Here is a 23,451-nt window from a genome sequence, read left to right on the forward strand (position 1 = left end):
ACATCAATGGAAAGTCGCAAGAAAACAAACTTACAATAACACAAATATAAAGCAAAGTACTGAAGGTGCTGGAAATCGGAAATAAAACAAAATGCTGGGAATACTCGGCAGGTCTGCAGCATGTGTGGAGAAAGAAACAAGAGTTCATGGGCTGGATTTTCCTGCGGGCTTTCTTTACACCAACATTGGGACCAAATGGGTATCCCCCGCGCCCACACAATTGCTAGCAGCGAGACAGGCTCAGCAACCTTCATGGAGATTCATCGGTTTAAACATTCACTCCCTCCACCACCAGCAAACAGTGGCAGCAGTGTGAGATGAACTGCGGCATCTCTCTAAGTCTCCTTCAACAGCATCTTCCAAATCCGCAAACTCAACTAGAAGAACAAGGGAAGCAGACACATGGGAATTACCACCACCTGCAAGTTCCCCTCCAAGTCACATACCACAATGGTTTGGAACTATATCGCCATTCCTTTGCTGTTGCTTGGTCAAATTCCTGGAACTCCTTACAGCACTGTGGGTATACCGACAGCACACAGACTGCAGTGGTTCAAGAAGGCAGCTCATCACCACATTCTTAAGGGCAATTGGATGGGCAATAAATGCTGACCTTGTCAGAGACACTCATCCCATGAAAGAATAAAAAAAAATTGGAGACTAGAGTCTCTGGCTTTTTCATCAGCTTGTTTACATTTAGCTGCTAGATTGAAGGTTAGTGGAAAGCCACAGTGTCCGCCTCAATTCTTGCCTGGACTCCAACCTTCACCTCGACCTTCAGGCTTTCCCCACGCATCTGCCTCTTGGGCACCAGTGCAGACACATTCGACTGGGATAAGTGATCACCGCAATGCCAAATTAACTTTCCAGTGCTGCAATTCATGTTTGAGAAATGGGGAGATTCTGAGGAGGTGGAAAATATGCCACCTCTCCGACAGACCCATAAAAGGTGTCATGGACAGTTGAGGTGATGGGGGCTGATGGCAGCAGGCCTGAAGAAGTGTATGTTTTTGGATATGGAAAGGGCTTTACCACAGATTCTTGTGGCTTCCAACTCTGCTATAATGCTTAGCACCAACATCACACAGGTGATATTAGAACTGTGAGAATCAATGCAGCAGGTGACTGTTGCACTGCGGTAAACAGTGAGGGAACTGTCGGCACTTCCACTTTGACGAAAGCCTACATGGGTGAGGAGGAATGAGGTGAGAACCAGCTGGGACCTGATGTACCTGAGGTGGATGCTTCCCCCAGGCAAGGAAACCTGGATGCAAAATACTTATGCCCAAATTTCTGCAATGCCTTCTGCCACATATTTGGTTGGAAACCCCTGAGTGTGCCTCTGGGTACAAATGCACGGGAACTTCTAGGCCAGTAACTCATTAACAGTGGCAAAGGCTTTATTTTTGTGAGGACTGTTTGGCTATGAGTTTGCCTGATCAAACAAAACTACTTACAAAGGTCAATTTTTCAAATAGAAATTTCACAATAAGTTTCAAATAGAAACATTATTAAAAAGTTGTTTGGTAGTACTGAACTTGCCAATCAATCAACACTCTCTTCTCATACAGTATAAAGTTGTGCTTCCCCTGACATTGGTATTCTTGTGATTGTCCTGATGAGTGCAAGATGAAGAAAAGCTTTGACAAAATGTCTTTTTTCAGCAATACCAGTCGATAAATAATGTTGCCAATGTCCCCTGTAAAGGCTAAGTGAAGATTTGAAAGCACAAATCCAAATACTTGATTTACATTGTGAAACCATTTCTCAGTTCTATCAAGTTCTATCAAGATCTGATGTTATTTTGAAGGAAACTGGTTGAATGGAAAAAAAGATATTTCAGCTGGTGTTTGAACATTAAATCTCTCCCCTCCCAGTTACACTGCTGCTTTCTAACTATTTTGTTATAGAATAACACAGGCAGGATTAGATTAAAAAGGAAAACTTGAAAAGTTAAGGTTAGAGAGGTACTGTTTAATAGAGAGAAACTAAAGTGAAAGAGAATCCCTTATAAAATAATGGAATCGACTGTAGGATTAACCATGTGACAATAACCACAGTCGAACGGCTTCAGAAAGGGAAGATCCTACCTGAACAACTTCCTCTTATTATCTAATATGGTTTATCTCACCTTCCAAAAAGCTTTCAATAAAAAGATAATTCATTAAGTTCAAAACCCTGGGGATTCAGGGTAAACCCTGAGACTGGATTAAAACAATTGGGTAACAAGTAAGTAAAAATGAATATATGTATGAGGAGTGGGAAGAAATACTGTATGGAGTGCCCCAAGACTCGGTGCTGTGACCACTGCTGTTTCTAATTTATATAAATGACCTGCCTCCAGAAACTCAATGGGCAGAATATTGAGCTCGGTGGGCGGGGCATGCCCCCGACCCGGCCGAGAGTAAAATGACGCGCAATGACATCGGGCAAGTGTCCCGACGTCAGCGCGTAGTCCTGCAATATTTTGTTTACTTGTCGGCGGGTGCGCTGCCGACTCCTGCGCGTGCCCGCCAACAATTTAAAGGCCTGTTAAGGCCATTAAAAAGGTAATTACATTCAAATTTACACTGCCCATCCAACCTTATGGTTTGCGGCAGGCGATAACGCCAAGCGGCCTTTGGGCAAATAAAAATAAAATAAAAATTTCACACTTGAATTAAAAACATGTCCCTGCTCATGTGACAGACTTACACGAGGGGACATGTTTTATGACATTTTTATTCTCTTCATTATTTTTTTTAAACAGCGATTCATCTCCCTGAGGCCGCTCCATGCCTCAGGGAGATTGAAGCATCTTTCACGCGCATGCTCGGACCGCTCACCCTCCTCCCTCCACCTGCATAGGCAGACCTGAGCGTGCCGCTCGCGTATCATGCTGGGCGGGCCTTAATTAGCCTGCCTGCATAAAATCGTAGCATGGTGCCAATCGCGGGCGGCGGTTGCCTTACCGACCACACCCTGCCAAGCACCCCCGCCAAGGGCAAAATTCTGCCCAATGGAAAGTGGTCAAGTTTGCAATTTAGTTTCCAATGTAGGAGGTGAAGTGGAATTGGAAGAAACAGCTCACAAATCGCAGAATGAACTAGATAAAATCTGTAAATGATAGAACAATGGCAGATGAAGTTTAGTGCAGAGAAAACTTAAGTTGCCAAATAGTCAAGGATGTTGTGGAAAGACGTAGGAATCTTAGTACATTTGACATAAAACATGTAAATTTCTGCAGAACAGCAATCAACAAAACCAATAAAATATTGAGCTACATGGCCAAAGTATTAAGAGTATAGAAAAAGTAATGATCAACCTTTATCTTTGTTTGATCAGACTTTACCTTGAATACTGTATCCAGTTATGTTCACCAAGCAATAAGAGAGGAATTGAATTACTGGAATCAATTCAGTGAAGTGTTAATATATGATGTTCCAGTGTCAGGGATCTGAGTTATGAAAAAAACTGGAGAAACTTGAGCAGTTCACCCTAAAAGGGCCGCGATTGTGTGATGTTAAGGGTATAGAAAAAGTGACTCTGGAATGTTACACTAAATTAAAATGCAGCATTAGAACTGGAGACAAAGATTTAAACTAATAAATGTAAATTTTACATCCTGTTAAAAATGCAAAGTTTATATGTTTTGGGACTTTCTCTTTAATTTAGGTTAAAACGGAGGACTTAAGTGGGTCCTGTGAACTGCTCTGATTTCTGCCCGACGACAAGCTCGGTGGCTTGGTTGTTAAAGGTTAAGGGGGTGTGAAGAAGGTGTTCATACCTGTATACAATGGCAAGCGCATCTGTGTTGCTTGTGGACTAAACTGTTAGTCTCCAGGTCTCATAGGGAGGTATTAGAAATGCTAGGCTTTATAAATGGTTATACTTTCAGCTGCCTATTTAATTCCAAGATACAATGGAGTTGGGTGTCTACAGGATAACTGATTAGCATTTCTACCTGGATACAAGGCCCATGTGATTCACATTGCCATGGGGATGGGCTTTAGGAATTAAGGGTCAATATATGGACATTGTGATATTGGGTTGCAGGTTTCTTACGATATCCCTGAAACTCACAGACAGGTAAATCTGCAAGAATCTGAGAGACAGAGAGTCAGAGAGAGTGGGAGAGAGAGAGCAGAAATATAAAGACAGCCAGTCTTGCACCTGAAGCAGAGAAAATGCTCACTCTATTATCCACTACACAGAATGCAGGTGGGAGTTTGTGCTCAGATTGAAGAGACCAAGTTTATGATGATTTAACGAGACTGGAAGATCCGCCTAGCTTTGGCTAGAGGGAGGAATCTCCAGGGTAACCCACAACATGAAAGTTAGCTCGGGGATAGGAAGTTACCCATTTGGGGGAAAGAAAAGGAAATAGGCCATTGGGAGTGGAGAATAGCTTTGATCTAGTTCTGGAGAATGAGGTGTCTACTTAAGGGATGGAGTAAAGTATAGCCGTGGTGGATTTTTGGCTGTTTTATAAGTTAAATGGTGGAAACTTTTCTGTAGTTTAGCGTATACGTTGACTACTGAATGGTGTTTAGAATTGTCTTTTGGTTTGGTTGTGACAGTATAAGTTTTACAACTTGAAATCTTGTCGTGTGATCCTTCCAGTCAGTCACTGGAAATTCAAATATCGTTTTACAAGTTATTGGTCTCTATGGGGATCATAACAGTATCTGCTATCAGACTCGGCACACCAAGAGTGGTTAATATGTGGAATAACCCTCCAGATGCATAGTAGAGAGAATGAGGATGTCAGATTAATTACTGATGAAAAAGGTCATTTGGCCCTTCATGATTCATCCTGAATGCGCCTCTGTTGCAGAATCAGCTTTTAAATGATTCCAGAGTTTTCATCTCCATTGCTCTATCCAGGAGTCCATTCCATGTGTTGATTATACTTTATCTGAAGAACCTCCTACCATATACCAGATGCTTCTTTTTAAAATTGAAAACCCACAGTTCTTTTCTCTCAACTCATTTAGGTGAATCATAAAGGTATGTAGTAAATTGTACAATGGAATATTTTTGTCAAATTTCTCTTTCCTTTGCCATTAAACCCACTGTATTTCTTAAGTTAACTTGGTTACACAATGGCACTCAACATTAATAATCAGTTTGTCAGAGAATGGCCAGGAAGCCACTCTGCTTTCCTGCCTGAAATCTGGCAGGATCATTGCAGGTGGTGAGGCCACCATGATTTCCCTCCCCTGTTTCTGCCCAGAAAGCTGCTAATTTCCCAACCATCACATGTATACAGGAGTGGAGGAGGGGCCTTCCAGAACTGTGAAGTAGATAATTCCTGGTTGGCATGTTGGGATACAAATTACATATATGACAAAGGTAAGGAAGAACATTTTAAAAAGAGAAAAAGGTTGCAATTGTAGGATTATGTTAAGTGGGCTTGTAAAGAGATCAGGCAATTGGTGAGTTGCTTTGAGATCTCACTGAACCATACAATTGAACTGAGAGCCCTGATTGAGAATCCTGATGAACTAGAATAAATTATAGCACAGTGGCTGCTAGAGACAATTGTACAGTCAGCTGGCTCAATTCCTAGCCCTCTTACCTCTGACTCACAAGGTTGCAGGTTCAAACCCAGAATGCAAAATTAGACTGACCTTCTAATGCAATACTGAGAGGGTGTAGCATTGCCAGAGGTGTTGTCCTATGGATGAGATGTTAAAATGAGGCACTGTCAACCTGTTTGTAAGGAGACTCAAGATCCCACAACACTACTGCAGAATGCCTAGAGGAGTATAAAAAGTGCAGGACTGAAATTAAAAGGAACATCAGGAAAACAAAGAGAGGGCATGAAAAATATTGGCAAATAAAATCAAGGAAAACCCAAAGATATTTTATAAAAAGCAAGAGAATAATTATGGAAACAGTAGGGCCTGTCAGAGACCAAAAGGTTAATGCGCAAGGAGTTGAAGATATTGGCAAGGTTCTTAATGAATACTTTGCGTAAGTCTTCACATAAGAGGGGTATGACGCAGACAGTTGTAGCAAAGGTGAAATGTGAAATATTGGATGGTATACACAAGTGGGAGTGAAAATATTAACGGTTTAGTGTCTTTGAAAATGGATTAGTCACCAGGCCCAGATGGCTGCTAAGAGGAGTAAGGGAGCAAATGGCGAAGGCTCTGACCATCATTTTCCAATCCTCTCTAACTACAGATGTGCTGCAAGAGGACTAGAGAACTGTAACATTGTAGGGTTGTTTAAAAAGGGGAAAGGGATAGATTGAGTAATTACAGGCTGTCAGCCTAATCCCAGCAACGGGCAAATTATTGTAAAAAAATCTCAAGGTCTGTATAAATTGTCATTTAGAAAGGCATGGATTGATTAAGGACCATCAGGATGGATTTGTTAAAAGAAGGTGGTGTCTGACTAACTTGATTGAATTTTATGATGAGGTTATAACAAGGAGGATTACACGCTGTTTGATTAGTTTACATGGATTTTATCAAGGCTTTTGATGAGGTCCCACATGGCAGGCTGGTCAGAAAAGTAAGGGGTCATGGGATCTAATGGCAAATGACATGTTGGATCCAAAATTGGCTTGCTCAGAACTAGCAGCTTATCCAAATATTTAATGACCAACCAAGGAGCCATCAGGCAGGTGTAACATACACCCTGTCTGACAATTGCCTAATGTGCTCTCCAGTTAGAAATCTCCCCTGGAATCTGGCTCCCTGTACCATAATTTGGCAGATCATTGATGTATTAGTTAGAAGGAAATGCATTTCATTAGGTCTTGAAGCTTTGGTATCTATTGAAAAGCTGTTAATAATGTTTCCAAATTGTACATTTGAAAGCATTGACATGGCTTATCTGCCATTGCCTCATTGGTATCAGGGTACAACTGGGGGAGACACAGATGGGAAATGGAATAGGGATGTGGCTACTGCCAATGGTCACCTCCTACCCATTGAATTTCCTTCCAATAATAATGGATAACGTTCAACATATCTGTCCATTTAGGGTAGGCATATTGGAAAGGATATTCAAATGATAGAAAATATATCCAATGACATATTTCTATGCATGCCGGGAATACTTGTTCATCTCCAGCACCCAGTATTGCTTTGGTAGCAGGTTGCGGAGTGGAATTTAACTTTTAAAAGCATGAGAGTGTGCAAACAATTGCTCACATGCTAAAGAAATAAAGAAGTCTCAACTATTATCGGCAACTTGAGTGCTGCTGGCAAACCCTTTCTGAGGCAAACCTTTACCTAGCCTGTCATAGTGGAGAGACTGCGATTCGACAAAACGATATCTGGGCTAATATGTTTTTCTTAAACTGACTAAAATAGCCTTGTTTGACTATGGTTAGTTTTTTAGTTAAATAATCATCTATCATCAAATATTTCACATATTTTAATTTAAAGAAATTGGCCTTGGAACTGAAAAGACAAGAAGCAGTATGCAGTTCCACAAAACAGTTTGAAAATTTGCTCCTTCCATTGTTAATGTAGTACCTGATTGAGGAACTATCTGCTCACTGTATCATCTCTTGTATAATTTATTAACTGTCAAGTGGAAACTACAGCATCAATTGCCTTTAAAGTGCTAGTCAAAGCAATCATGCTGAGTATCATGTGTCCAGAGTTCTCATTTGCTCAAAAGGTTAGGGAAAAAAAGAGAAGAGAAGCAGTCTTACATATAAATTGAATTACTGTCATTGAGAATTTGTATAAATCAGTAAATTATTGATATGTTCTTCATCTGTTTCATTGCACACAAATAAAATTGGTAACATTGGGTCTAAATTTATCATGATTGTGCCTGTTTTATGGATATAAAATAAGTGCAATAACCAACTTAGCAGTGCAGAGGTCAATAGCCAATGTTCAGGCCAATGCTAAATTGGTTGAAACCTTTATTTAGGTGATCATAATTATAGGGCCCATTTCAATATTGAAATGAGGCTTCTGTGCTCATTTCATATCAAGACTGTCAATTTTTCTTTTGCTCCAGTCAGTTTGCGCACCTTGAACGGCCTCATCAGTGATGCATGAAGAAATTGTGAGAGGTTGTCTTGAAAGGGGTTCAAAAATTTGTGTAGTTTGGTTTATTGCCAAGTTAGAAGTAGCAGCCTGTTTCCTCCATCTCCAAAGAAAACTGCAGCTACTACCAGCTCACCTCCTAATCATCCCGACCCCCTTTCCGATCCCCCTTTTTTCCAGTAATTTATATAGATTTTTCTTTTCCCACCTATTTCCATTATTTTTAAATGTATTTCCATCCATTGTTTTATCTCTACCTTTTAGCCTATTTCAATCCCTTCCCCCCACCCCACCCCCACTAGGGCTATCTGTACCTTGCTCCTCCTGCTTTCTACCCTTAATGTCAACTATTAGCACATTCCTTAGATAATATCACCACCTCTTTGTCCTTTTGTCTATGACATTTTTTGGCTATCTCCACCTATCACTGGCCCTCTATCCAGCTCTACTGGTCCCAGCCCCCTTAAACCAGCTTATATTTCACCTCTTTTCTATTGTTCCTTAGTTCTGTTGAAGAGTCATACGGACTCGAAACGTTAATTGTGTTCCTCTCCGCAGATGCTGTCAGACCTGCTGTGTTTTTCCAGGTATTTTTATTTTTGTTTTGGATTTCCAGCATCCGCAGTTTTTTGCTTTTACCTCCTAACCACCTTCCCTTCCCCCTCAACACTCACACTTACCTGTGGGTCTCAGCTGCAGCCAACATTCTTAAGGCCCCTACTAGAGGAGCAACATTGGGTGCATGATTAAAAGTGAAGATCAAATAAACCAATTTATTTTGTAAAGGAGATATTCCATTAACAGCAATCTGATTTTTATATGCAAGTATTTATCCAAGGAAGAGTTCAACATGATTAATATGACTATGGTGGGCTATCAGTTCAGTAATTCTTCTCCGGGTTAGGACAGTATTGTTAATAACTGCTGATGGTTCTATTGTAGATTCATGAAAGCCAGTGTTCTAACTGACAGATGCACATTCCAGAAACCACGAGGTTCCTGCCCTAATATTGTACAAAAGCTAATTTTTTATAACAATAGTTACAGCTGAGAGAAAAGGGATTACATTGTCTATCGCACAAATGACTTTCATCAACTGTGAAAGAAATATAGAATATGCCCTGTCAGGCACACAAAAGAATATCTTGAGTTTATAGTTGTTGGTGTAATTTTGTTGATACATATTTTTTACTCTTTCATGGGATGTAGGTGTTGCTGTCAAGGCCAGCATTTGTTACCCATCTCATGGAAGCACGAACATGCTTGGATAAAAAAACTCTATACACATTGAATGTTTTGTGTTAGAGAAAAGTAAAGTTAAAATGATTAAAAAGAGAGGATGGAGAATAGGAGGAAAGGGAAGTAAGGTGTGTGGACATTTTGAATTCTTTGTGTCTGTTTTAGTTGTTTACAGTTATTGCTGACCCTGATATTTGCATCAACCCTAAAGTTAGTTTACTTCAGCTTCAAAATGTGTGAGGTGAAAAATGAAAAGCTGAAGGAAAGCCCAAAAAGCCAGTAAATCTGTTTGGCATGTAAGGATTGGTTTAAATTAGCCAATAAATTCATCTAAACTCGTTCCTGCTTTTTTTTTGAGAAAATACTTATACATAAAATATCTGGACGAACTACAAAGCATTTCTAAATTGCCATCACAAAAAGTGCAATCACATTCAACTTTTACACATGGATCAGGAGGTGCTTCAATACAAACAATGAATATTACAATCATTTCAATATAGTCATTACAGACAGTCAAACAGTGCAATGGTATTGGAGTTATCAACATACATCATGTTGCACTCTGAGGTGCTTCAATACAATTATAATACAATTAATATTCACTGCATATATTCATTGTGAGCCGTACAGCCCGAGGGGTCTATACCTTTCCCAGCCCCTCGGTGCACTATGGCAAAAAGGTCTTAGACAGCGACCTTTCCCCATTGCGCCTTTGCGGCGGCTGCCCGAAGCTTTAGTGCATCCCTCAACACGTAGTCCTGGACCTTGGAATGTGCCAGTCTGCAACACTGGGTCGGTGACAACTCTTTGCACTGGAAGACCACCAAGATTCGGGCAGACCAAAGAGCGTCTTTCACCGAGTTGATGATCCTCCAGCTGCAGTTGATGTTTGTCTCGGTGTGTGTCCCTGGGAACAGCCCATAGAGCACAGAGTCCTGTGTCACAGAACTGCTCGGGATGAACCTCGACAAAAACCACTGCATCTCTCTCCAGACCTTCTTTGCAAAGGCACAATCCACAAGGCGGTGAACAACGGTCTTGTCCCAACCACAGCCATCTCGAGGGCAACGTGCAGAGGGGGTGAGACTCCTGTGGTGTTGGAAGGATCTGACAGGGAGGGCCTTTCTCACCACCAGACAAGCTACAACTTCGTGCTTGTTGGAAAGTTCTGGCAATGAGGCACTCTGCCAAATGACTTTGACAGTCTGCTCAGGGAATCATCCCACAGGATCCACCCTCCCCTGTTCCCGCAGGGCCTCTTAGACGTTACATGCCAACCACTGCCTGATAGACTTGTGGTCAAAGGTGTTTCTCTGTATAAATTTTTCCACGAGGGACAGGTGGTACGGCACGGTCCAACTACTTGGAGCGTTCCGCGGCAGCGTGGCCAGACCCATCCTTCACAACACTGGGGACAGGTAGAACCTCAGCACGTAGTGACACTTGGAGTTTGCGTACCGAGGGTCTACGCACAGCTTGATGCAGCCGCACACAAAGGTGGCCATCAGGATGAGGGCGATGTTGGGCACATTTCCCCCCCCCCCCCCTTATCCAGAAGCTTGTACATCGCGTCCCTGTGGACATGATCCACTTTTGACCTCCAGATAAAGCGAAAGATGGCTCGGGTGATCGCCATCACGCAGGAGTGAGGAATGGGCCAAACCTGCGCCATGTACAGCAACACCGAGAGTCCCTGCTGCTCCAACAACAGAACCACATATTTATTTGGAAAAGAAAGCTAAAAATAGTTTCTCACTTTTGCTGAAGGCTATAGTGACACAACTGACTCATTTTAACCTACATGTGAACAGAACTAGAAAATCCCCAGACTCAGCGTTTGTTATGTTGGTGAATGAATTGAATTCCAGAAAATAACACAGTTCGGTGGAACTGACGATTTCTCACGCGTTCATTTAAAATTACCATGACAATATTGAGAGTGACGAGCCTCAGTGCACAAAGCATTGTGACTGGTGTGACCCTTGGCTCGATCTGCATACAAGTTTCAGGCAGCTTTAAAACTTCAGGAATAGTGTTGCGCTTGTACGGTAACACCAGCCTTTAACAGGACGAACACTAAATAGTTGTGTGGGATGTTCAGATCACAACAGTAAGTCGGTTTACTCAGTTATGTGTCTTTGCGGCAGTAAAATCGGCGAATGTAACCAGCATTTGACCACGTGGGACTAAATCTGGTGCTATTTTTAAACTTTATGACAGCCGACTACGGAATGAATGACGCCTGGATCATTCGGCTGAGTATTTATAACTTGTTTTGATGCAAGTATCGTCCGTGAGCCAGCAGCTCAGTCGATTCATTCGGAATATTAACGATTATGATTCCGAGTTTAATTTTGAGGAATCCTTCGATTTTTAAAAAATTAAATGTCACCTCTCAGGCTGAAAGGCTGAGATGAGAAAGGCTTGATACCACGCTCGGTTGGAGAGAGAGAAGCTATCACAGGAATCTGGAATTAGAAAGAGTTGGTACTGACATCGGCAATACTTAGTATGAATTATAAAAGCAGCGTAAAAATCCTCACCAGTATTTGTTATTAAACAATTTAAACAGAAGTGCCAAAATCATCGAGATTTGCAGCTCTTACGTTTGAGATTTTCATTGTTCCAAGTTTATTATTGTGTTCCGTTGCTTAAATAAAGTTAGACTGCCTTACGTATTTAGATAATGCAATGCATGGCAACACATTAGGATGCTTTTAACTCTTAAGTTTAGAAACTCACTCTGTAAAATATGCCTAATTAAATGTGATAATTCATTGTAAATGATTTGGAGACATGGAGGGGTCAATATCAAAATTTGCTAATTACATCGAATTAAGGAACACAGGAATATGTAAGGAAGAATGTGGCGGACTTCAGGAAGATGTAGACAGATTAAGTGATTGAGTAGACAAATACAGTAGTGTAACATGGATAGTTGTGGATAACAGCCCAGCTTGAGTAATGTTATTACAGACATACAAATAGACTGGTGCTGGTCATGGATAACTTGGTATGTTTTGTACATATTTGAGTTTGTGATTTCTTATAGCTAAATCATGTTACAAGTTGTCTTATGTTAAGAAAATTTGTATTTCTGATTATCAAAAGATTGAATAATGTTATGTCATATTTCAACCAACAATAATTTACATGGTGGAAATGAGGAGAAAAGGGGAGAGATGTCATGGTTGTAAACAGAGGATCTCTGCCCTCTGTTAATTACATAAATGTCAGATAAAATGCTGGTATCAGTAATGATGGCCATGTGACTACCAGATTGTCATTTAAAAAATCTGATCCACTTGTCCTTTCCATGCCTGGCCTACATGTGACATCAAAACCACAGCAGGACATTCCATTGTCAAGAAGGTGGCTTATCTTCTCAAGGGCAAGTAGGGATGGGCAATAAATACTGGCTTTGCCAGTGATACCCAAATCCCATGAATGAATTTTTAAAAATACTGCAGGTGGCTTGTAACAGTGGGTAAAATTGGTACCTGAATGTTACAATAAAATTTGTACTATTTAATTAACCAATTATCAGCTAACAAGTGCAACACTTAACTGGATCAACAACCACATCAGGCATTAAAATTCAAAGTAAAGTTCACAAACACAGCAGAAGATGTCCTTTTTGAGTGAGTCTCCCTTGCTGAGGAAAAGGCATTCCTGGCCTGTTCTGATTCCCTGAAGATTTATTAGGTAAAGGCACCTCACTGTTTAGCTCTCAATGTATAGCTCTCCAGGTTAGTCAGTGTCTAGCCCTCTATCGGTTTATATTTTTAGAACTACCAACATAAAGCTTCCTATCTCCATCAGCATTTAGCTTTCTCTGTTTCTCTGCTATTTAGTCAGAAAATGATGAAAATACTCAGCCAATGAGCTAGTATCTGTGCACAGAATAGAGTAATTAATGGTTCAGATACAAAACAAAAACAAAAATAAAAATACCTGGAAAAACTCAGCAGGTCTGACAGCATCTGCGGAGAAGAATACAGTTAATGTTTCGAGTCCGTATGACTCTTCAACAGAACTAAGGAAAAATAGAAGAGAGTTGAAATATAAGCTGGTTTAAGGGGGGTGGGACAGGTAGAGCTGGATAGAGGGCCAGTGATAGGTGGAGATTGCCAAAAGATGTCATAGACAAAAGGACAAAGAGGTGTTGACAGTGGTGATATTAGCTAAGAAATGTGCTAATAGGTGACATTAAGGATAGAAAGCAGGACGAGCAAGGTACAGATAGCCCTAGTGGGGGTCAGGGGAAGGGATTGAAATAGGCTAAAAGGTAGAGATAAAACAATGGATGGAAATACATTTAAAAATAATGGAAATAGGTGGGGAAAGAAAAATCTATATAAATTATTGGAAAAAAGGGGGATCGGAAAGGGGGTGAGGATGGAGGAGAGAGTTCATGATCTAAAGTTGTTGAACTCAATATTCAGTCTGGAAGGCTGTAAAGTGCCTAGTCCGAAGATGAGGTGCTGTTCCACCAGTTTGCGTTGAGCTTCACTGGAACAATGCAGCAGGCCAAGGATGGACATGTGGGCATGAGAGCAGGGTGGAGTGTTGAAATGGCAAGCGACAGGGAGGTCTGGGTCATGCTTGCGGACAGACCGAAGGTGTTCCGCAAAGCAGTCACCCAGTCTACGTTTGGTCTCTCCAATGTAGAGGAAACCGCATTGGGAGCAGCGAATGCAGTAGACTAAATTGAGGGAAGTGCAAGTGAAATGCTGCTTCACTTGAAAGGAATATTTGGGCCCTTGGACGGTGAGGAGGGGGGAAGAAAAGGGGCAGGTGTTGCACCTTCTGCAGTTGCATGGGAAGGTGCCGTGGGAAGCGGTTGAGGTGTAGGAGGTGATGGAGGAGTGAACCAGGGTGTCCCGGAGGGAATGAACCCTGTGGAATGCCGTCAGGGGGGGGGTGTAGGAAGATGTGTTTGGTGGTGGCATCATGCTGGAGTTGGCAGAAATGGCGGAGGATGATCATTTGAATGCGGAGGCTGGTGGGGTGATAAGTGAGGACAAGGGGAACCCTATCATGGTTCTGGGAGGGAGAGGAAGGTGTGAGGGTGGATGCACGGGAGATGGGCCGGACACGTTTGAGGGCCCTGTCAACCACCGTGGGTGGAAAACCTCGGTTAAGGAAGGAGGAGGACATGTCAGACGAACTGTTTTTGAAAGTGGCATCATCAGAACAGATGCGATGGAGGTGAAGGAACTGAGAGAATGGGATGGAGTCCTTACAGGAAGCGGAGTGTGAGGAGCTGTAGTCGAAGTAGCTGTGGGAGTCGGTAGGCTTGTAATGGATATTGGTGGACAGTCTATCACCAGAAATTGAGACAGAGAGGTCAAGGAAGGGAAGGGAAGTGTCAGAGATGAACCATGTGAAAATGATGGAGGGGTGGTTCAGATAGTTGTTCTGACCACAAGTCCACCCCTGAACCATGAACTAACTTTGTTTGTTCTCTTAACAGATGGGAATGATCTGCTAAGTGTTTGATTTTCCATTGTTCCAGAATTTCAGCATTTTTTTTTTGTTATTCAGTCAGATTTGTATGTTTATACAAAGTGATCCAATACCTTCTCATTGGGAATTACATTAAATTTGAATATTCTGATCAATTATGCAGAGTATTTAAAAAAGTATATATTTTTTTAATGCTTTAATGTTTGTTTTCCATTTCAGATGGCTTCTAATGACCACTTTAGTGTGGAATACTCTGGGGATCCCCACCCTGGGGACTTAATTGAAATATTTAGACCTGCATATCAGCATTGGGCTCTTTACCTGGGAGATGGCTATGTTATAAATGTGGCACCTTTAGGTAAGATAAATCAACAAGAAAAAAAAAGTAGCACTGCACAAACTTTGTCTTTTCTCTAAATTTTCAAAATTTACAACCAATTTTGAGTTAAAAATGGCCCTTAAACCTCTACTGTGTTGAATCCTAAATCTTCTGTGTTAATCCTAATAAATAAAGACACTCAATCTAAAGACCAACATCATATCCCATTTCCACCCATGCTTGTACTATAACCTCCATTTAAGCCTTTGTATCAGTTTCATGCCTGTGGCACCTCCAAAACACAGGGCCAGTTAGCTCAATAGATTTGTGCTCAAAGTGTCAAAGACCTAGATTTCATTCACACATACCGCACACATGCTCTCTTGTACCAAGCTCATTGATATCATCGGCAACAGCTGCCCCTTGGTTCAAGGATGACATCTAGTCGGGGACCCAAGTTTCTGCCATGGGTTTCCATATGAATGAACAGGCCAATTCTCTATCCACAAACCTTTGAGTACATGGGGCAAGATGTGCCACAAGGTAGTGGGATTCGGAGTACAGGCTTTGCTTCCTTTTCTGCCACCGCTCTGCCTCATCACTAAGACGCTGTGATTCAAAGTGTGATGCAGCTTGATGGACAAGTTGTTGCCATTTTGAACGATTGGTAGCAAGCTGCCCCCAGTCATTACTGTCAATACTGCCATGCTTCACGGAGAGATTCAGAGTATTTTTGAAGCGCTTTGTCCTCCTCTGGAACGCTGGCCATTTGAGAGTTGAGAAAGAAAGACCTGGCAGGGAGATGCCTTTCAACCATCTGGACACATTGTAAAGTCCATCGAAGTTGACTTTGCAGAGTTTTGCCTGAATGCTTCTAGATTTGGTTTCACGAAGGACACCAGTGTTTATTCAATGTGTTTATTGACTATATAGGATGTGGTGGAAGCATCGCTGATGAAATTTCCCTCGCGCCTGTCATGCCCAGTAAGGGCACATCATATTCATGATTTTATGGGGAAGCTTCTGGAATTTCTTTTCTTTGTTTAAAATGGATGCTGATGAACTGTTAAGATTGCTGCCAAGAGGTCAGGTCACTTTCGCTTATTCAACACAAACTGTCAAGCTTCCAGAAATTTCTAATTGAATCACCATGGGTGGGAGACCTCGCCCTGGAATGGACATGCCAAAATGAATGTTTTCTGTGCACTTCACACCTGCCATTATTCGAAGTTTTCTCAAAACAATGAATCAATAGACACCTAGAATTTATGGGCAGAATTTTGCATCCCCCCACCGACAGGTTTGGAGGCGAGGAGTGGCCGTAAAATTTCTCAGATGGCCGTTCCACCGGGCTCCCGTCCGCCCTGACCCCTCTGCAACTTTACGCTGGGGCAGGTGAGGCCAAGGCCGGTTTGCCTGCCCTTGCCCCATTTGAGGCCATTAAGCAGCCAATTTTTATCACTTAACGGCCATTTCCCTCCCAGTCTCAATTTTCAGGCTGGCAGGAGGAGATCAGGGGTGGAGGGGAAGCCTGACAAGTAACCTTGTTCAGGTCTCGGCAGCAGGGCTTCTCCATCAGCAGCCTCCTTTCAGCATCGGGCAACCCACACCCAAAAGGACCAACCCCCCCACTGAACACCGGCCACTCCAACAAGATCCCCAACCCCCTCTGCCCACACTGCACCCCCCCCACCCCCATCTCCTGGGGCTCACCTCCACACCCCGCTCTGAGACCCCCAAAACCTACTTGGTCTGGACTCCCAAGACTTAGGCTCTGGGGACTGCTTGTAGTCTTAAATACTCTTTTGATTTAACCCTTGTAAAAGTGGACCATCTTCTTTAACTGTATCTTTTTTGAGTGTGTGGTGTGTGACTGACGTAGCATTTAGATTTTCGTAGTGAGGGTTTGAATGAATGGTCCTTTTTTTTTAACCAACTGCTGTTTTTGAAATGACCACACCCCCAGGGGCCTAAGAAACACACACATCTACCTTTCCAAAAACCACTGATTGGAGACAGTAAGAGAAGGGAATTGGGAGTTTCAGTTTATTTCTCCTCCCCTGTACATAACATGCTCTTAAGTGTTGCTGATACACAGTCCAGCTCTCACTGCAGTAAGTACAGGAATATGGTGATGACAACTGCTCTGTACATGAGGACTTTTGTTGGCTTGCAGAGGTTTTTGTTGTCAAGTGCGCGCTGGCATAGTTTGTAGAAGGCTGAGCTGGTGCAGCTAATCCAGTGATGGATCTACTCGTCAATGATGGCATTTTGAAATCACTGGGCAGGATTTTACCGTCGGCGAGTGGGGACGGGGCCTGCTCGCCGACGCGTAAGATGACGCGGGATGACGTTGGGTGGAACTCCCAACGTCAGCCCGCCCCATTTAAATTTTCAGGAAGGCGGGGGCGCAGCAAAATCAACTGCGGGCCTGCCGACCTGTCAATGGCCAATAAAGGCCAATGACAGGATCAATTAAACAATTAAAGGACCTGCCCGTCCAACCTTAAGGTTGGTGGGCAGGCCAGGAGCTCCAGCGGCAACTAGAAAAAACATGAAACCTCATCCACCGGCGGGATGAGGTTTCATGTTGGGTTTTAAGAATTTTAATAAAATTGTTATGGAAATTATGAACATGTCCCAACTCATATGACATTGTCAGATGAGGGGACATGTAAGGGAATTTGTTTTTTCTATTTTTAATATTGTTGAAAGTAGAGCTGAAAACCCTGAGGCAGCACTTAGCCTCAGGGAGATGAGTGCGCTCTTTCGTGCGCATGCGCGAAAGAGCGCACTCTCGATTTTAGGGATTCCCCCCCGCCCGCACAGGGATTTCCCCCCCCCCCGCCTGCATAAAATGGCGCCGTGCCTCCGATCGGGGGCACCAATCGGAAGCGCGCCCGCATGCGCCAGCTCATCAACTCCCCCCACCCCGGACGGGGGGAAAATTCTGCCCACTGTTTCTCCCACCATTGCAAGATGGAAGATGGCCGCCGACACCCATCTGCGCACTTGTCCATGCCGGTGCAGAAAACCTAAAGATGAATCTTACTGACAATGTAAAACAGATGCACAAATTTAAATTGCCACTCAGAATTTGAGGTTATATAAAACATTGTCTAGATATTTAGTATTCTCATTGAAATTTTAAAAAATTGGTACCGATTTTTTGTGTTCCTAACTTGGGTATATTGGAGCATCCCGGTATAGAGCATCGAGAAAATTCGGGTGAGGAGGATCACATACCCATAAGGGGGCCAGCCATTTCCCAATTTGTGGCTGTGTCCAGGTATAGCTTCAGAAGCAGGAACATGAAAATTTGCTCTATTGCATTTTATATGGAGTTTGAAGTCTCCAGGCTCTATGTACATGCTTGCTTGTTTGAAATGGGTGCATGCCATAGAAAAAGATAATGCTAAAGGAAATTACCTAGGTGAAAATGCGTATTGTATTTTGTTCTGAATAAAATAGCCCCGTCTGGTTCCAAAATCATAAACAAAATGAGAAACTAAATGGAAAGGATAAGTATCACACTGGGGTTGGGAGAATGAGTAAAGTTCTGATCTCCATCTCTTACAATGACGTCACAGAGTGAAGCCATACAACTGTACATGCATTGCGTTGGCAGCAAACACAGCTTTTTCAGATAGGTGACTGCCAAGGTATGGGAAGTGCACAACATATTCCAGAGTCTCTCCTTCAACACATATGGGAGGTGAATTATTTGGCGGACAAGGTGTGGATTGATATATGGGTTTTGCTTTGCCAGTATTGAAGGACAGGCCAAGTTTCTTGTATGTGGAATTGAAGAGTTCGAGAACAGCTTTAAAATCTGGGCAACAGCACTGCAGTCATCTATGTCTATGGTGGTCAGTTTAGTTTTGATACAAAGACGACTGAATTGAAAGACAAGAAGTCCTCAATGGCAGAACAGGCGAAAGAAGACTCTGGCCAGGATTTTCCAACCCCGCCGTGGGTGAGGCGGTGCCCCAGCCAGAAGTCCATTGACTTGCGGCGGGACCAGAAGATCACGGCGGTGGGCGGGTGTGGAAAATCCCACCGTCTGTGTCTCACCAGCTTATTGATATAAAAAGGGCACAAAATGATAGCAAAGAGTTAAGTGCAGCTGAAGCAATCCTGCTTATTTTTAAGAAGTTGATATTTGTACAGACAAAAAGCAAGTATTTAAAGCAGACCGATAGCTGCATTGACATTGGAAGAATTTACATTGTTTTGGTAAATCGTATTTATAGTGTGGCTATTCTTTTAACAGACATGGTTAAATATTTGAAATTTATTAGAAATGAATTGATTACTGCTAACCTTAGAAGATGGCAGACTTCCTGAACCAAAAAAAATTCTTACTCTCTCACTAAATCTGGTTTTTTTTTCAATTCAGCAGAGGAAGGGCCACCTGCTTCATTCACGAGCGCAAAGTCAGTTTTCAGCAGGAAAGCAATGGCAAAAATGCAGCTACTTAAAGACATTGTTGGGCAAGACACTTTCAAAATAAACAACAAATATGATGACAACCACACGCCTTTGCCAGTGGATGAAATTGTTAAGCGAGCGGAGTTTCTGATTGGTCAGGAAGTGTCCTATGATTTGCTTGGAAATAACTGTGAACATTTTGTCACTTTACTTCGTTATGGTGAGGGTGTGTCTGATCAGGTACGTGGCTTGCCCCAAAAGTGTGTCTCATGCATGATTATTTTGCACAAGGCCAACGTAACATATTTATTTCAGGTAAGAAGACACATGTAAGCTGCAGATCTCAGACTGATGCAAGTATCACTGCAGATTTGGATTTCCTCAGTGATGTATGACAACAGTTCCTTACTCTCCTACCTTCAGATTTCTTCAGACATCGAAGCACATCCTTAGATAACTACATCAATGCAATAGTATTACTGAATGGTTAACAGCCTTAGATAACTACATCAATATAGTAGTATTGTTGAATGAGTATCACAGTGAAAAGTGTATGAACAAAATACTTCTCAATTTGCAGAGAAATACCAGCAAGCACTTTGCAAAATGGTACCTATCAATTTCTAAGTAGCTTTGAAGTATATGTTTATATCAATAGACCTTTTTTAGAATCACCATATTTTGAAACATTTCTTTAATATCTACTTTTTAATCAGAGTTATGTATAGGTTTTGACAGGTGCCATTCAAGATGATTACTTTTTCGTTTCCAAGGATGACACTTAGTGAATAACATATCATCAATGAAGTCATGAGTTGGCTACAGTCATCCCCATAAAACTATATATCACAAAGAGACATTAAGGCCCAGATTTGCGTCCCTGGGTCAGGTGCATAGAGATGAGAGAATTCACGGCCCCGTGAACCCCCACCTTTAAAAATGGTTGCCCAGACGCAGATTTTTGGTGCAGAGGGGAGGGCTAGATGAGAAGTCGGGGTGGGTGACATGGGAAGAACTGAGGAGGATGCCGGAGGCGGAGGTGGACTGGGCAAAAGGCCTTCCTCAGGGCTCTGGCACTGTTTCCAAAGTTAAAAAATAAAGATTAAAACATGAAACATCCCTCCAGCTCTCATCTCTCACCCCACGTTCCCCATACATTCCCCATGCCCCATCCATGCCAACCCATTCCACCTCATGCCCCCCCACCCAACCCTCATAACCCCTCATGCCAACCTATGCCCCACCCACCACCCATGGCCCTTTATAGCCTCTATGTCAACGTATGCACTTCCACCCACTCCCATGGCCCTTTATAGTCCCTGTGCCAATTTAGGTGCCAAATCATACCATCCTGTACCCACCACCCTTTGCCCTTACATCCACCATGCCAGCCCACATAGTATCCACCATTGGCAGACCTCAGGATCCATGCTGAGATGAGATAAAATAAAATTCTATAAAATAAAGTTTTAAGTGTCTTTTGCAGACTTCACTATCTTGAAAAAAACACTCTAATTCATAAAAACCCATTTACTACATTTATATTCCTTCAACTAAATAAAGCCTTATAACAACAAACATTCCATTCAAGTGCACAATCCCATATAACAACAAGCATTGGAATTCATAGTCCCATACCAAAGAGTCTATGTAACCACTTGTAGCTCTCAATCAAACTGTGAAATAGCAGGCACCCTACTTAATGGATGGTTGTAAAATCAGTCATGCAGCACTAATCCAGTGATAGAAACCCTCAGGCATATGTCAACAGACAGAGGTAAATAGCAAATAATTATTATTTTAACATTCCAGACATTTTTCAGGGATCTAAAGGGCAGGATTTTTAAATGCCTCAGCAGCTTGATAGCTCCCTTTGGCAGGTGCTTCTGACAGTTTTGACAGGTCTGTTATTAGTTCCATTGAACTTGACAGTAACGAATTTATAAACTTCTAATGCACATTTATGCCTACTTTTAACAATTGCAAAGGTCACCTTACCTCCCCCAAAGGTGTCCAGGGACCAAATCCGAAGGGGTACCTTACCTCTCCAAAGGGGTAGCCTGGCTTTCCAAATGAATCGTCAAAATTCAGACATGTTCTGACCTGGTCCAACTGGCACCCTTCGGGTTTTACACTCCTGGCCTGCCAAAATCCCACTTCAGTGGAGTTGATAATTTAAATGGCCAGCTGCCTCTATAAAACACGTACGCATGAAACATACCCTGCCCCCATTTCTGCCCACACAAAAACAGGAAGTGCCGTGTTCAGGAGTAGGACTTATGATTTTCAGCCACTTCCGCCATTTTCGCTACGACGGAGGGGCTTTCCATCATGGCAAAAATACTGGGCCAGTATTTTATTTGACAAACTCAATTTTTAAAAGATTTACAAAACTTATTAATAACCCATCATTTTAAGAAATCTTTCAAAGGGATTCAAACATGATCAACTGCCAGTACAAACACTTTGTGACTTACCAATTTTTCACATCAACCAACATATGATCTAATCAATAGGTTCCCAAAACTGCTGACCAGTTTTGTTAAATACACTTTTGTTTCCTCAGGCAAGCAGAGCGATCACTGCCATTTCCTTTGTAACTGCGGCCGCTGGTGCCTTTTCAATTATTGGACTATTTCAAAATAGATCAAGGCAAAGAAATTATTGAAGGATGTTCGAAAAGAGGAAAGTATATTGTATATGAAAACTGAGACAAATTAAAAATAAATGAACAAAAATATGGTTTGATGTCTTTTGTTATTATAATTTAATCAGTTTTAAAATTTTATGTTTAACCATCTCTAGCCAAATTGTTCATTTCTTTTTCTGAAAAAATGATTTAGGTAATTTTAAGTGACCTTAAATTCAGAAAACGTTGAATATTGTCTATGTTATATTAAATTAATATATTATCCTAAATATTTCTCAATAATGTATTTAATTGTACATATTTTAGCTAATATTTTCATACATATAATAAATGTTACTTGTGGAATAATTGTACAATGCAAGTCAATAGCTTGCTTATAATCAATTACAAGGTGAAGTACAAAATTTATGGGCAGGATTTTTTGCTGAGCGGGCAGGCATGTGCCTGACTTGCTTGAGCACAAAATGACATGTGATGATGTCGGGTGAGCGTCCCAACATCATTGCGCACTTGCACGATATTTCGGTCGGCGGGGGTGCGCAGGAATCGGCAGCGCACCCGCCGACAATTAGAAGGTCTTTTAAGGCCCTTAACAATGTAATTGATTTAAATGTTTCACTGCCAAACCAACCTTATGGTTGGTGGGCAGGTGAAAAGGCCAAGCAGCCTTTGCATCTTTTGCGAAACGTCATCCACGGCCGGGATGAGGTTTTGATCCATCCTTAAAAAAAAAAAAAATTTTAATTTCATCCTAATTTCTAACATGTCCATGCTCATGTGACAGAGTCACATAAGGGGACATGTTTTTTAACATTTCAAAAATCTTTATTTTTAATTGACAAAACTCTTCATCTCCCTAAGACAGGTCTATGCTTCAGGGAGCTTTTCCAGTGTGAACTCGCACGCATGTGCGAACTTGCGCTCTCCCCCCCCCCACCCCGACACACGCAGACAGCGCTGAACGCTGAAGCATGCATTTCACGCTGGGCGGGCCTTAATTGGCCAGCCATTGTGAAATTCCGGTCCGGCCCCGATCGTGAGCGGTTGTCGGCTTCCCGACCACTCCCGCCGAGACCGCCCAACGAGGGAAAATTCCTGGCCTATGTATAGTTAGCAAGCCATGCTGATATGCAGCATCTAGATGTCAAATGTACTTGTTTATAAGTAGAGCTGTATGGAAAGGAGGTTGCCTTGTGGCATTATTTTCTCCATGCTCCGAAAAAGACAAAAACTGGAAGTTATACAGGCAGACTTATGCAAAAGGATAGAAAGAGAGACAGGAACTAATTGATTTGGTTACAGACAAACAAAATAAGACCACGACCTGTAAGGCACTA

The 23,451-nt window shown here is 42.1% G+C and overlaps 1 protein-coding gene across 4 annotated transcripts; it reads left to right on the forward strand.

The window, feature by feature from the left end:
- Positions 1-11,211: 11,211 nt before the first annotated feature.
- plaat1 (phospholipase A and acyltransferase 1) lies at positions 11,212-22,339 on the forward strand. 4 transcript variants are annotated; one of them, XM_078564559.1, is made up of 4 exons: positions 11,212-11,355; positions 14,934-15,072; positions 19,436-19,704; positions 22,031-22,339. In XM_078564559.1, exons 2-4 carry the CDS (start codon positions 14,934-14,936, stop codon positions 22,130-22,132), a joined length of 510 nt encoding a protein of 169 aa, XP_078420685.1. In that variant the 5' UTR covers positions 11,212-11,355; the 3' UTR covers positions 22,133-22,339. The 4 variants fall into 4 exon arrangements, with proteins under 4 accessions (XP_078420685.1, XP_078420682.1, XP_078420683.1 ...); XM_078564556.1 differs by having other exon boundaries at positions 19,433-19,704; positions 22,031-22,338; XM_078564557.1 differs by lacking the exon at positions 11,212-11,355 and adding an exon at positions 11,513-11,732 and having other exon boundaries at positions 19,433-19,704.
- The last annotated feature ends 1,112 nt before the right edge of the window (positions 22,340-23,451 follow it).

Source organism: Cetorhinus maximus, chromosome 19, assembly GCF_964194155.1.
Source record: "Cetorhinus maximus chromosome 19, sCetMax3.hap1.1, whole genome shotgun sequence".
NCBI lineage: Eukaryota > Metazoa > Chordata > Chondrichthyes > Lamniformes > Cetorhinidae > Cetorhinus > Cetorhinus maximus.

Bases quoted from the DNA above. Each gene is read 5' to 3' on its own strand.
- plaat1 (XM_078564556.1), top strand. From the start codon at position 14,934: ATGGCTTCTAATGACCACTTTAGTGTGGAATACTCTGGGGATCCCCAC. The intron at 15,073-19,432 runs GTAAGATAAATC...TTTTCAATTCAG, and splicing joins TATAAATGTGGCACCTTTAG to CAGAGGAAGGGCCACCTGCT. The intron at 19,705-22,030 runs GTACGTGGCTTG...TTGTTTCCTCAG, and splicing joins GTGAGGGTGTGTCTGATCAG to GCAAGCAGAGCGATCACTGC.